General features: G+C 32.4%; 1 protein-coding gene and 1 long non-coding RNA gene across 2 annotated transcripts in view; both read left to right on the forward strand.

Moving 5' to 3' along the window:
* The first annotated feature begins 1928 nt into the window (after positions 1–1928).
* Positions 1929–15238, forward strand: part of LOC111717086 (neuropathy target esterase) — a 15611-nt gene continuing 2301 nt past the window's right edge. The window contains exons 1-16 of the mRNA XM_023492604.1: positions 1929–2033; positions 2808–2888; positions 3403–3460; positions 4413–4511; positions 4922–4980; positions 6360–6427; positions 6886–6944; positions 7248–7343; positions 8469–8572; positions 10461–10566; positions 11130–11274; positions 11602–11677; positions 11811–11960; positions 13779–13911; positions 14230–14382; positions 14867–14943. Coding sequence (XP_023348372.1) covers positions 1943–2033; positions 2808–2888; positions 3403–3460; positions 4413–4511; positions 4922–4980; positions 6360–6427; positions 6886–6944; positions 7248–7343; positions 8469–8572; positions 10461–10566; positions 11130–11274; positions 11602–11677; positions 11811–11960; positions 13779–13911; positions 14230–14382; positions 14867–14943 — 1555 coding nt within the window. The 5' untranslated portion in view covers positions 1929–1942. The remainder of the gene's footprint in view (positions 2034–2807; positions 2889–3402; positions 3461–4412; positions 4512–4921; positions 4981–6359; positions 6428–6885; positions 6945–7247; positions 7344–8468; positions 8573–10460; positions 10567–11129; positions 11275–11601; positions 11678–11810; positions 11961–13778; positions 13912–14229; positions 14383–14866; positions 14944–15238) is intronic.
* On the forward strand, positions 11255–13094 carry LOC111717088 (uncharacterized). The gene is made up of 4 exons (XR_002768668.1): positions 11255–11274; positions 11602–11677; positions 11811–11903; positions 13012–13094. It is a non-coding gene; the product is annotated as an uncharacterized LOC111717088 (long non-coding RNA).

The raw sequence follows: 15238 nt of genomic DNA on the forward strand, positions 1-15238 counted from the left end.
AGATTAAAAACATCTAGTGTTTATAACTTACCCTAAATGTAGAGTTTAAATTGAAGTAGTCAGGATCTGGGAGAGAACCATCTTTAGATTCTTCACCATAATCGCCTCCCTCTTGTAAAAAATATTATGCAAATGTTTAGGATACTATAAATTGACTACAATGCTTAAAGAATCAAAATATAGTCCCGTTTTAAAATTGACGATTATAAATGGAAGATCCTTCTTGGAAGACTGTTTGGGGGAGGTTTGGCAGCCCTCTGGGGACGTGCACTGCCGCAAATAAATAAAATGAGGTTCAGAAGCTGTGCGGGGGAATTGTTGTATTCCCTCTCTCCTCTGACTCCTCTGAGCGCTCAGCGTTAGAAGTTTTAAAATATCATAATTAATTTCTCTTCCGTACTTTTTTCGCAAAATTTACGCATTTTCCCCCTCCAAAATTGCGTTTTTTCGTGGAACAGATTAAAGCAAAATTTCGCGAAAAAAACACGAAAATTTTCGCATTTTCGCCAGCGAACGATCTATGCGAAAAAATGCTAAATTTATGGCAAAATTCTTTTTTACGCGAAATGATTTTCCCTTTTCACCATGGAGTAATTGGAGGGGGGGTGTAAACCGTCTAAAGCCCCAGCCCATACACACTACCCTATTTACCAAATTACGTATTTCACCAACGGTTCGTAAATACCCCTATTTTTCGTAAAATACTCGTACGCAAATTCGAAAAAATTTCGTAGGAAAATTAACGCTGTTTTGCACATTTTGAAAAATAAAATTGTGCTTGGATCCGGATCCGTGGATCTGCATTTTTTGCGGATCCGGATCCAGAGAGCCAAAATAATGCGGATCCAGCGGATCCGGATCCGGATCATAAGCACTGGTTTGTTGTTAATTGAGTGTCTAAATTTTTGTGTCAAGATTGCTGCTCAATACTATTTATGTCTTTCATAACGGAGCTGTCGATACTTAAGATCTCAATTTTATATATTCCTGAGCAAGTAGAGAGTATAAAGCGAAAAGCCACTTGTTAACCCTGTGATTTTATTTTATAAAGATATTAACGTTGTGTTTTTTTCAATAAAAGTTTGAAGAAGAAGAAGAATTGAGTGTCGACCTTAGCCATATATAGTTCAAAATCATATATTTATCTATAGTCCCACCTAGACGTTCATTCGCCCATCCGTTTGTAAATTCCTGTTGTACGATTTTAGAACCCTGCCCCCCCCCCCCTCTACTATAAATTTTGCACATGGAACTCATATACGTTACACATGTTCAAAGTTTGACATGTGGCTGTAGCGCCCATCCTTCTAGCCTGTCCTAGCCGCGGCACTCGGCACCCTAGCCTATTCTAGCCGCGGCGCTCATGGTCCCTTAGCCTGTCCTGGCCGCAGTGCTCGGTCCGTAAATTGTCTTTACCAAACCTAACCATGAAATAATAGAAAATAAATATTGTTCATTTTGTTCAAATGGTCTTGTAGAAAATTGAAAAATTCTCTTTTTACTTTCCTGTAAAGTGATGTAATATCTATTTATGTCATTGTAATGGGTATTATTAAGTCCAAAACAGTTTTTGCCGGGATTTTTATTTTTTCTAGTTTGTTAAGATCAAAATAAAAGTATTTTCACACCGATCCCGGCAAAAACTTTTTCGTACGCATGATACCCATTTCAATAACATATTTAGTTTTATTCAGTTTTACTCAAATTATTTAAAAGCAGGTCGATAAAGTTACGTAATCACCCGGTTGTAGGGTGATTAAGTAACTTTATCACCCTACAATGAGACAAATTAGGCATGCCATTTGAAATTTTAATAGCAGGGTGAAAAAGTTACTTTGCACCCTGTTGTAGGGTGATTAAGTCACATAATGACCCTACGACGGGAAATATTAGGTGAGATAAATTCCATCTAATTATATCTGAATTCAGATGAATAAATAAAATGGGATGGAAAGAGATTTTGCTAGATCTGGAGGAAAGAGGAAGAAATACTTTAAAGAATATCGAAGATGAAGACACGCTTAGAATTACAAGTATAATAGAAAGTTCAAATCTTTTGAAATGAAAAAATACTTTTTTATTCCCTTCTGATTCCCTAAAAAAAAAATTGATTTAGAAATTGATTTTCAAAGTTTAGCGAAACTTTTAGAACTTTTTTCTTCCAATAAATAGATTTAACCTCGAGGACAACAAAAATGAAGCATTTCTTTTTTTGTATCTTCTTTTCATATTGTATACAGGATGAGTAAAAAAATGGGATTAGTGCCGTCTTTTGAAATATCATACTTTTTTCTTTGGAATTTACATTTTTGTTTATTTTAAAAGTATTTTTTCAGTTTTATTGAAAAGTCGAAAAAAAATCTGCAAAACTTTTGTTCTACTCTTAAACCCAAAAGTATAGAAAAGCAAAGATGACCTGAGTTACAAAAAAATTTAAAATTTTTAAAACAAACAATAAAAATACCTTATCACGAATTTTTGAATCACCCTTTGGCTCCCCTTCACTCATCCATATTTAACACATAGATGACCATACATGAGTGAAAGGGAGCTAAAAATGGTTGCATGCCTCAAACTTGGTCGTGTTGCTGGGATCATTTCGCCAAATTAAAACAATTGATTCATTAACGGTTAAACATTAAACAAATCCGGGCTGAAAACCCACCTCTTAGTCAGGACTTGAAACTCCAAGCTGTAGAGTGGAGCCTAAAGCTTTCCCTAACACTCATGATTTGATTTGATTTGATTTACAATGTACATATTTATACGGCAAAGAAATATTAATTCTAATTGAATTTTTTTTTTAGTTTGGTTGGGAGTTGCAACAATAATCTTTATCTTGTACCGCTATAGTTATAAGAAGAACAATCCAGTCGATCAAAACAAAGGTTTGTATAAAGCAGGGGCGTATGCAGGAATTTGTCATGTGTGTGTGTGGGGGGGGGGGGCTCACCCCGTGGGGGGCCGGATTTCGCCAAAAAACATGGTGTTCACTTCTCCAGAGAGGGGGGGGGCTTCTACTATATAGTCGTTCCCTTCTTTACACTACAACATTACAACATTCTTTATTTTCTTCTTTTAATTTTTAAGTTTACATCATGAAACAATAACAATTAAAAGGTGTTATAGCTTCACAGCCTTTCTTAGATTACTGCAAATATTTAAAATTTAGAAGAATCGAAAGTTTGAATGCATAGTTCGATTCTTGAAGATCCTGTAGTTAAAATCTTCAAAAATTACTGACGATCTTCGACATAAACGGATTAATTAATTCCGCTTCGATACCTTGTTGGTCAGACCCTTCAGGATCAAACACTTATCATCAAATTAAAAAGTGCCCTCATTGGATATCTTTATACTTAAATTTTTATATTTAATTTAGTTAATTTGAGATATAATTAGATGTTGTTAAAGAGATGAAGGAAAAGGTCCAGGAGATTAAAGAGTTTGTAATTCCAAGGTACTTTTTATTTACAGATGGATAATGTAGTTTTTATGTACAGATGGATAGTGTAGTTTTTATGTACAGATGGTTAGTGAAGTTTTTATGTGCAGATGGTCAGTGTAGTTTTTATTTACAGATGGATATTGTAGTTTTTATGTACAGATGGTTTGTGTAGTTTTTATGTACAGATGGATAGTGTAGTTTTTATGTACAGATGGTTAGTGTAGTTTTTATGTACAGATGGATAGTGTTGTTTTTATTCACAGATGGATAGTGTAGTTTTTATGTGCAGATGGATAGAGTTTTTATGTGCAGATGGATAGTGTAGTTTTTATGTGCAGATGGATAGTGTAGTTTTTATGTACAGATGGTTAGTGTAGTTTTTATGTGCAGATGGATAGTGTAGTTTTTATGTGCAGATGGTTAGTGTAGTTTTTATGTGCAGATGGATAGTGTAGTTTTTATGTCCATGCAGATGGACAGTTTATGAACATAGGTACAGATTTAGTATGTACAGATGTGCTTTACAGTAAAACAATTTATGAACAGAAGCACAGTTTATATATAGATGTATAGTTAACACTTTATATATAGATGTATTGTTAACACTTTATATATAATAATAATAATAATAATAATCGCTGTCAAACCTTCAACCTAGGTTGTAGGCTTGAGCTCCCTCCGTTTAAGTTCCAATGAATCAACCCAGTTATGAGCTGGGTGTAAATTCAGAGGTGGGAGACAAGCCCATGGCGGTCTGCCCTTGACCCTTCTGTACACCCTCAGATGTATTGTTAACACTTTATTTTAAAAAGATAAGATAAAGTTTATACCTAAAATACATGTATCTGTATACAGAACGAGTTTACAAATTGATAATTATTTTAACAGTACAAGTATAAAGCAATTAAGTGGAAAATAGCTCTTGGCTGTTTAATCTCATGAAATAAGTCCCCGCTCTGTACAGGCAACCCCAGAGGTTCCGGAAGAGGGACCGTGTCATGTTCTACGGAAGAAAGATGATGAGGAGAGTGGAGGATAACATGAAGCAGCTCGAGGATGTCAGGAATAAGATTTAGAATTAGAATTTAGATTTATGAATTGGGGTAGGGTGGTTTATTTTGTCGACAAATCATTTTTTCTTCCCCCCCTGAAATCATTTTTTTAAAGAAAATATATATATAGTTTAATTCGCTGAATTTGGGGAAATAGATTAATTTTTAGGTAAAAAGTATCAAAAATTATGAAAAAAGTTGCCTGTAGATGTCATTGTACAATTTTTAATTTTGTCCCCCCAAATCATCAAAAAACATTCCATCCTCTCTGGGAGATAATTCTGAGAAATATACATCCCTGAAAGGGAGTGAGGTTGTGCGGGATGGAAAAGTTAACATTGTTTTCTTTTTTTTACAAAATAGGAAAATGGAAGATTTCGAATTTTTAATATTGTGGATTAAATCTTAACATTTCTAACAGGCAAAAAAATCAAATACAAGGGAAAACTATGATCAAGAAATTTTCTAAAATATTCATAGGTAAGTTGAATTTAAATTATTGTAATATCCTAATTAAAACTTAGTATTGTGGAAGCAGTAGTCTGATTTGATTCAATTCAAATCATTTAAATCATTTAAATTGAGTTTTATTTTATCAGTAAAAAATTTTAATAGTTTTTGACTATTTTTAATCGGTCCACTAATATTTCTTGAGATTTGTTTTCGAACACGAAATAAAATATTTATGGAAAAATTTATATTCCTCTTGTACTAAAGGTAATCCCGATGCTTTGGGGGAATTTTTTTTCATTTACTAGTCAGATGTCCCACCATCTTGATACTTTTCACCTTCTTAAAACTTTTCACTCAAAAATTAATACATTTTCTTCTGAATATGAATTTTGTTCCCCAATTTCGCAAATAAAATCCTAAAAATTGGCGAAAAAACATAATTTTATCACTGGGAGATTGGGAGAAACATTACTTTTTTAAGAAAATAGATACCCCTGAACATACTCCATGGAAAAGGACCTTTGAATTCAGCATTCATAAAAAAACTACTTAAAAATTTCACTCGCTGCAAAATTCTAATTCTTTCAAATAATCAAAATCATCCATTAGCATCTGGTTGATTTCAATAACGATATTAAAAATATGAAGAGAACCTAAGTACTGGAGTATCGAGTTAAGCGCTATTTCCCTAAAAGTTTCCTCCTTTGATAATATTTATTCTATTCTTTCAATAGTTAATAGCTCAGAAAAACGGAAATTGGACAAAATTATTTGTTAGATTTTTAATCTTAATGAAGCACTTTGCTTTTAAATGGATAATTATATTATTTTATGGACTGTTGTCAGGAAATCAGAGGTCGGAATTTTATTTAGAAATATTACAGATATATTTTGTCTGTCAAATAAGAAAATTCCTTTTAAATTTTTAAGTTCTGCCAGTTTTATTCCATAAAAAATCGGCCATTGAGTTATCGCGAAAATACCAATTAATTGGAAGCAATCAATCGGTTGAAATCTTAAGTTCCATGGTGGAAATCTAGTTGAGCTCTATAGATAAGTACAATCTCCTATTAAGAACAGTTTTGAATGAAAAAGATAATTAATGTTTAATGTTTATTCAAACTAAACCGATATAACAAAACCTGTTGAGTTAAACTGGTAAAAGAATTATGTTTATTTTAGACTTAAATTTTATATTAAATGTTTTAAATTTAATATTTCAGCTAGGCAATATTGGCCCAGAGTAAATTTTGAGAAATAACTTCATCAAGGTTGAGTAAAATTTTGTCTGTCAAAAATGTGAATACACACCCCAATTCTCTTACAGCTACTTAAGTATCATTCATTATAAATGTGCCACTGCCACCATGGAAATAAAAAGTAAAAAAGCATTAAAAAAAATTCAGGAGACTCCTCGGAGACTGGTTCCACTGGAGATCGCGAAGATGGTCGTCCAGCCGAAGACTATCTTGAGGTCAAAAATACACAAAACATTTTTCTTATATAATAATTCTTAATATAATATATTATAGGTTAAAACAATAAGTTTAAGTGTGTTACAAAGCTAATTTTACATGATGAATATTTAAAAACAATAATGTATGGTAAGTGAGCAAGCGTGATCTTGAGTGCACAATGCACAATGCACAACTTGTGCACTTGATCATGCATGCTCAGTTCAATATTATGGGTTCCTGGATTTTCCTCACAAGAAAATTTTAAATTACTAATTTCGGTTTAAAATAAAAATAAATAAAAATAAGATAAAACTTTACCTAATTTCTGTGTTGTATAGCATGTTACTTCTAGAAATAACCACAATGTATCAAGAAAAGTATACATCATTTTATGAAAATTAACTCTTATTTTGGACAAATGTATTTGTCATGTAAGATCTTGGAGATAATACATTTATATTTTATTTGTGGTCAGGAGGAGGATGAGAGTTTAAGATCTTGGGTCCCACCAGAGTTAAAATATCTTTTAAACAGGAAAGAATTTTCATTTTTTTCACAATAAAATATAATGATGTTTTTTTGTTGTTATTTTAACATTTTTTAAAGCTTTAATATATTTCTGAAGATTTCTTTTGTTAAAAAAGAAAAAATATTTAAAAAAATTGATGTGAAATAATTTACTTTTTCAGACCCTAATTGACTTAATATTGTTCTGAAAAGAAAGATAATCTTGTGTCAATTTGTATCACTTTATTTTGGAAAATTTTGGATAAAAAGTGGAATTTTAATTTTTTTTTGGACTGAAAAAAAACTTAAAAATGAGAAATGTAATTAAAGTTTCCACATGTTTGGTGAGTTAGACCCAGCTGTGTTTGCAGATATATATCCAGCAATAGAAACTATACGCGTCCCAGCCGGTCAATTCCTTTTCAGGTAAATCTTACTTCATCTGAGGAGTTTTGAACTCTTCTATTGTGAATATCGGGATCAATGCTTGAATCTCGATTTTTCGTTAATTTACAGATTAATCATTAAAGTAATTGTTAAAATTTTAACAATTATACATTATTATGCATGATACGATTTTGCCCGACAAACCAAACAAAGGAATTGAATCATTGTCACAAGCTATGATGTTCTAATCTCTATATCTTTGTAATCCAATGCCATAGACCTTAGATATTTCAAACTATGAATTCTGTTAGATGAAAATATCTAAGTTTGAAATATCAAAGGTTTACACCATCAGGTGAAAAAAAATATAGGTATTAGAAAATCAGAGTTTGTTACAAAGACTCAATTCCTTTTAAGCGAACCTTTATTCAAAGATGTTCAATAAGGGTGACTGCTTCTAAATGGGTCCCTTTTAACCTTTTTCTAAAGTAACGCAAGGATGAGATATTTTTGTTTTTCTAAACTATCTCGGGTGCATAAATCTGCATCTTGCAGAGAAACCGCAGTTAAAGTAAATAAAAAAACTAGAAAATTTATAATATCTCCATAATCCTTGTTAGGACAAAGGGTTCAGGGGTATATATCTGAATCAGACAAAGGTTTAAAGGTACAGATCTAAATCAGAAAAAGGTTTAAAGGTACAGATCTAAATCAGACAAAGTTTTAAAGGGTACAGATCTAAATCAGACAAAGGTTTGAAGGTACAGATCTTAATCAGACAAAGTTTTAAAGGGTACAGATCTAAATCATAAATCTATATTTGTATGAATATAGATATAATAAACAAAGGTTTAAAGGTACAGATCTAAATCTGATAAAGGTTTAAAGGTACAGATCTAAATCAGACAAAGGTTTAAAGGTACAGATTTAAATCTGATAAAGGTTTAAAGGTACAGATCTAAATCAGACAAAGGTTTAAAGGTACAGATTTAAATTAGACAAAGGTTTAAAGGTAAAGATCTGAATCAGACAAAGGTTTAAAGGTAAAGATCTGAATCAGACAAAGGTTTAAAGGTAACGATCTGAATCGGACAAAGATACAGATCTGAATCGGACATGCCAATAATGGAGAGTTACTTTATGTCTAGCGTCCCTTTATTATAGAATTGGAGAACCTGATGTGTACATATTTGTTGTACAGTACGGTATTCTAGTCGTGACTTCAACTGATGACAAGGGAACTTCAGAGATAAAGAAAGTTGGTCCAGGTAACATTATCACACTAAAGAGACAGTATATGTAATTTCAAAAGACTTTTCCCAATCCATTTTTGATTTGTTTATACCTTGTTTAAGTGTGAACTCTAAACTAAAATTCAATGAGAAACCGGAGAACTTATACAGTATAACAGTATAACACCGCAATTTTAAATCTTAAAATTTTAAAATATTAAAACAAGGATATCTGTCATAATTTTTGCTCAATCAAAACTTTAAAGAGTATTGTTGCAAATCCGGCATTTTCTTTCCAGTGTGAAGGGGGGGGGGGAGAGGTTCAGTATCCGTTGGGGCCGAAAAACCCCGTGAACAACATAGATTTCGCTGACCCAGGGGGGAGGGGGGACTTAGCCCCAATAAATTTAAATGTGTTGCAATTTTTTTTGCATTGTTTAGTTTATTTAAGTGCTACTTAGAATATGATTGTTCAAATGCACACATTTTCACTAACCCTTTTCCCTTGGACAACCTCCTCAACGTGTTTAAAGACATAACTGAAAAAGTATTGGTCTGAGACTGGTCAATTTTTTAAAACATTTCAAGCACATGATACTCAGTTAAAGATAAAAACTGGGCTGCTATACCTCCTGCCTGTGGTTCCAGCATACTGTTGTTGTTGTTGTTGTAGCCATTAATCCATAGTTGCGTATATCGACGTGAAAATTGGTTGTAAAGTTCTGCTGGCCAACAACTGAATGGGGTTTGGTTCGCACACTAGAGAAGTTTCTTACATCTGTTTCATGGACCTGCATACTTCATCGAACCTACTCAATTATTACATCAATCTAGCCTATTTGAGTGTTGGCAGGTTTGCATGTTATGTCATTCAGCGTAATGACCTCCGACAACGACTGTAATTTTATACCATACAGCATGATGCATGAATGATTCATTAAATCTTACTAAATCTATATTTGTATGAATATAGATATAATAATAATAAGAAATAATAAATATAAATATATAGTATTTATCAATTTGCTTTTTTTTTTGCACACGATTGAATTAGAACCCAATGGCTTTATAAATATGTATTAAATGTTATATGCTTCAAAAGAAAGCAATATGAACCCCCCAAGTATATTTTCTATTATGGAGAAACGCTGACTATTGTGTAGGAGAAAGACTGAAAAGTTTACTATTGTTAAGTAGAAACGCTGAGAAGTTTAGCTAAATCGCTAACAAGTTTACTATTGTTAATGAGAAACGCTGAAATGTTAAGCTGAAACGCTGACAAGTTTACTGTTTAAGAGAAACGCTGACAAGTTTACTGTTTAAGAGAAACGCTGACAAGTTTATTATTGTTAAGTAAAGACTCTGAGAAGTTAAGCTAAATCCCTAACAAGTTTACTATTGTCTAAGAGAAACGCTGACAAGTTTACTATTGATAAGGAGAAACGTTGACATGTGTACTATTGATAAGGAGAAACGTTGACATGCTAGGCTGAGACGCAGACGAGTTTGGCTGAATCGCTGACTGGTGTAGCTGGAACGTTGATAAATTTACTATTGTTTAAGAAAAACGCTGACAAATTTAGCTGAAACGCTGACAAGTTATTAATTGTTAAGGAGAAACGCTAACAAGTTTTCTGTTATAAATGAGAAACGCTAGAAAGTTTTATATTGTTTAGGAGAAAAACTGAAAAGCTTACTATTGTAAAGAAGAAACGCTGACAAGTTTACTTTTATAAAGGAGAAACGGTGACAAGTTTACTATTATAATGGAGAAACGCTGACAAGTTTAATAATGTAAATGAGAAACGCTGACAAGTTTACTATTATAAATGAGAAACGCTGACAAGTTTACTATTATAAAGAAGAAACGCTGACAAGACCACTATTATAATTGAAAAACGCTAAAAAGTTAACAATTGTTTAGGAGAAACACTGACAAGCTTACTGAGCTTTATTGACTCTTTGACCGGTCATGCCCAGCCCTACCGGACAGTGCAGGCCCGGGCATCAGTTGATAGTGTAGTTCTCAGGTAAGAAAATTGATAAAATAACGTATGAAAACAAAATGGCACACTACACACCATCGAAGTTTTCTAGGCCCGTCAGTAAAATGAAACTACCCCGTAACTAACAAACTTGAGTTTACAAGTGAATCGTTTTACTTTAAGTTTGCTTTTATTGAGCATTGAAATATGATTGTCCTGAAAAAAGGTACAATTATTCAAAAACGATCTTTATAACATGTTTTTTCTGGATCGATCGATTTTTTAGTCTATATCTTTCTGTCAGGGTCAAATTTGGCATAGTGTAAAAACAGAAAATACATTCTTTGGAATTTATAATTTATCCAAAGAAAATATTATAATAAACAATTTTGAAAACATTTACGTTTCTTACACTTCAACAAATTTTTACCTTGATAGAAAGGCACATAAAGATCTTGATAATTGATTTTCAGACATATCTATTAGCTATGTAAACTGGTTTTAATTTCATACGTTTCTGACATATTACACTTTTTTGAAAAATTAGTCTTTCAAGAATGAATTAGTAAATGATGTAAGTTTCCAAAGATTTATTTTCAAGTTTCTAGGTTGTCGGTTGAAGCATTTTTGACAGTGTTTGAGAAAAGTCCGGATGTGTTAATCCGTGTTGTCCAGATGATAATGGCGCGAGTACAGCGTGTTGTATTTGTAGCTCTGCATCAGTATCTAGGGCTCNATCTAGGACTCTCTAAGGTAAAATGAATGCTAGGATCCGTGTTGTGGATCTAGGTTTATCTAGTTTACCAGATTGATCTAGATTATTCTAGACTATTATAGATTATTCTAGGTTATTCTAGATTATTCTAGATTATTCTAGATTATTCTAGGTTATTCTAATTTATTCTAGGTTATTCTAGATTATTCTAGGTTAATCTATATTATTCTATTTTATTCTAGTTTATTCTAGATTCTTCTTGATTATTCTAGATTATTCTAGGTTATTCTAGTTTATTCTAGATTATTTAAGATATTTTAGATTATTGATTTTTCTAACGCCTTTTTATTTTACAATGTGTTCAGGAGTTAATTAAGCCAAGAGAGGAAGAATTTGGTTCAGAAATGTCTTTACAGATGGAGTTGGCTCTCGCTGGACAGGGTACAGTTTTGTCAACATTTTTGTCCTTTAAATATATGTCTGTGAGGGGGCGGGGGGTATCCAATGTTTTTGGGCCATACACTTATCTTATTGAATTTTTAAAATGATTGAAGTTGATTATTTTATGTTTTAGTTGATTTGGAAAATGCCCTTGAGGCTGCTATCCTTGGCCTCCAACACGAGCTTCATCTAGAGGATGATGTCTTCCTTAGGGAGGCTGTTCAAGGTACCTCAGGACAGATAACTGTTAATCTAGATAAATCTGGATTCAAGATCCAGATTTGTAATTAGGTTTTTTGGAATTGATTTTTTCCTAAAACAAAATACGTAGATATATTGTTTGAAGACAAACTGAAAAATCTTGTTTGAACTAGTTCATACGGGGATTAGCGGCGTTTCAGAAAACACTTTAGAATTAGGGAAAATTAGTGAAAATGACTGATCATTCTTTTATTATATTTTTTATAAAGTTGTGCGAAGAAAGCGAAAAATTTTGATGTTTTATTTTGGAAGATTTGGTGCCGATTTGCACAGCCTCAATATTTTCCAAAATATTACACAAAAGTTTTAAACAGATCATATTCAGCAAATACAGAACAAATCTGAAAATTAGAATAACCCAGAGGCCAGAGGTGCCTAAAAATTTTAGGTACGCTGCTATTATTATTTGAATAATTTTTATTCATTGTTAACAAATATAATTGACAGTATAATTTTACGTCTGTATCACATGACCAGAATTTCCACCAATGGCCGTTATTACGTATATATGAGTTTTGGTATAACTTTGACACAGTTTTATATCAAATTTTCGAGACAAGTACATCAGATAGAAATGATATTGGCCGTAATCAACTTCTAAAATTTCCCCTTCAATTTTACCATAATCTATTTCATTCTTCGTTAAACTTGTTTAAACTAATTCAGACCTTAGCTTAGTTTGGTTTAAACCAGTGCATACCTATTCAAACTAGTTAAAACACTAGTTAAAACTAGTTCAAAAATGTTCAAACAAAACTGGTTCAAATGAGTTCTTTAAAAAGTGAAAACTTGTTCAAACTAGTCGAAAATTGTTCAAACTAATGCAAACTTGGAAAACTGTCCTGTCCTTGGTAAAACTATTTTAAACTTGCAAACTAGTTCACACTTGTTTAAATTTGTTCAAACTAGTTTAAACTAGTTCACACTTGTTTAAACTTGTTCAAACGTGTTTAAACTTGTTCAAACGTGTTTAAACTTGTTCAAACTAGTTTAAACTTGTTCAGCTTGTTCAAACTTGTTCAAACTTGTTCAAACTTGTTCAAACTTGTTGAAACTATTAAAAACTTGTTTAGTACGATGGTTGGAGACCGATGAGTCGTTAATGACGGAATCCAGCTACAGCGAGGCCGCTCTTGTTTTCATTATTCAGGTTAAATTATTTCATTCAAATGCTTTTCCTTCGGCAACATAGCGCGCAATAATTTGAGCCCGATCGGTTTAGTCGTTTTGGGGTTTATTGGATACAAACAAACCGTCAAACACTTAGACAGACAAACAGAATGTTCGCACCTTTATTTCTCGTAATGATTGTACATAAAATTAGCTGGTAAAAATTTCTTACATTTCAACAAAAAAAATCTGAACTTGTCAGAGACTTGTGTTTTTAAAACAGNATGATACTTTTTTACCCTAATTAATAGCATTTTATTTTCCCCTTTTTAAAAAGTTTAGTTCCCCCAATAAAATCTTTACATTGCTGGTTCAATACATTTTTAAGTAGAGGTAAGCGATATTTCTATGAAAAGATGGCAACCCAAGAAAGAACAGTACCCAAGAAATCTTTATTTGATAAATATTGGCGTTCAAAATTCTGATAGTTCCAATATGTTTTTGTGCAGTAGAATGCACAAGTCACCACAATTGTAAAAAATCTGTTTTCCAAATACAAACTTTGATATCTAATCCTTACTTGACCAGCTTTTAAGGGTACCGTTGTCAATCGGACATTGCCATTTTTCCATGAAGGTTCACTTGACATTACGCATATCGTCCCCCTCAGAATAGATTAATTTAATAAAGAAAATTTACAGCCCAGAAAAACGTTGATAAACCCTTTAAGGCGAGGCGAACTTCTACACGTGTAAGGCTCGGAGTAGAGTTCTGGTTGGTCTGCTCACTAAGACCTCGTTCTACTCCCTGGTAGCCACTAAACCGGAGGTCATCCTCTCACTGGCACACTCAACTATACGCAGGAACCAAACCAAACATATTTGGAAGTTCAGTTGGGTTATAAATGTTTAAGGGATGTAATATTTGTAAAATGATTTATCTTGCAGTACGAAGTTCGCTTTGATCTCTATCTTATGCAGATCTTCAGATTCAAATAATTACTCTTAACAACTTAAATTGAGGGATTAAACATTGATCTTTACATTCAAAAGTGTCAACATTGGATATCGGGATTAAGCGTTCACGATTAACAATATCCACACCACTCTAAAAATCCGATCTCAAGTAAAATTTTACTGTTTTGGCGAAGTTTCTATGACATTATTTGGTTTGGTTTCTAGTCTATCTCCTCTGGTCCGGCGAATAGATTTTGCTCTAGATTGGTTAAATGTTGAAGGGGGGCGGGGGATAACGCCCCCTCTGCATCAACCCAACTCTAGTTATCTTGTTCTATCCGGTAGACTCAGGGGGTACTCCGTCAAGGGGGACACAAGGTACAAAAAAATGTATGAATTTTTGATCAATAAATATATGAACATTTTTTTTGATCAAAAATTGCCCCTTAGGCTATGTAATTTTTTTTTTGAACCAATTCGGTTTACCCTTTTAACGCTCATTGAATAAAAAACAAATGAACAGACATACTAAATATACCTTTATAAAGCTTATATAAGATGCAAAAACTGTTTTGATTTGATTAAAATTTATCTCTCTTTTTTATTGAATAATTTTCCTCATCTTTCAACTTTTTTCCAATGAATGTTTGTATAGTTGTAATTACTCTTGACATCTGACGTACACACTGAATTCTAAAAAAATAGCAGTCGGATACGATTCACTAAATCTCAATCAGACAAGGGCAAAGGGCAAGTAGCTCAAGCAAAGTAACATAGCCTGCAGGACATGGTACTTTGACTGTTGGTTTAATAATAATGATAATGATGATAATAATAATACCTTTGCCACATTTTAATTTAGAGAGTTGGTGGGTGAGTATGGAAAGGGAGATATGGTTGGTATTGTAGATGTTATAACAGGTATTATATTTTCTTATTGTTATTTTCTTTTTAACTTATCTTTGTCATTATGATTATTTTTATTGGCATACTTGTTATGATACGTATTTTATTATCACCATGTTTTTAATTTATCTTTGATATTAATGTCATTATGGTTATTCTTGTTGTCATTATTGTTACACTGGGTATTTTATTATCAAAATTTTTTCCATTTATCTATGATATTAATGTTATTGTTCTTAGTTAATATAAGCATTTGAAATAATCTTTTTAATTTTAATAATTTTGTCTTGGTTCTCAAAATTAAGGGTTGAGGAAGGGGGGGGGGGAG

This window comes from Eurytemora carolleeae, unplaced genomic scaffold, assembly GCF_000591075.1.
Source record: "Eurytemora carolleeae unplaced genomic scaffold, Eaff_2.0 scaffold2342, whole genome shotgun sequence".
NCBI lineage: Eukaryota > Metazoa > Arthropoda > Copepoda > Calanoida > Temoridae > Eurytemora > Eurytemora carolleeae.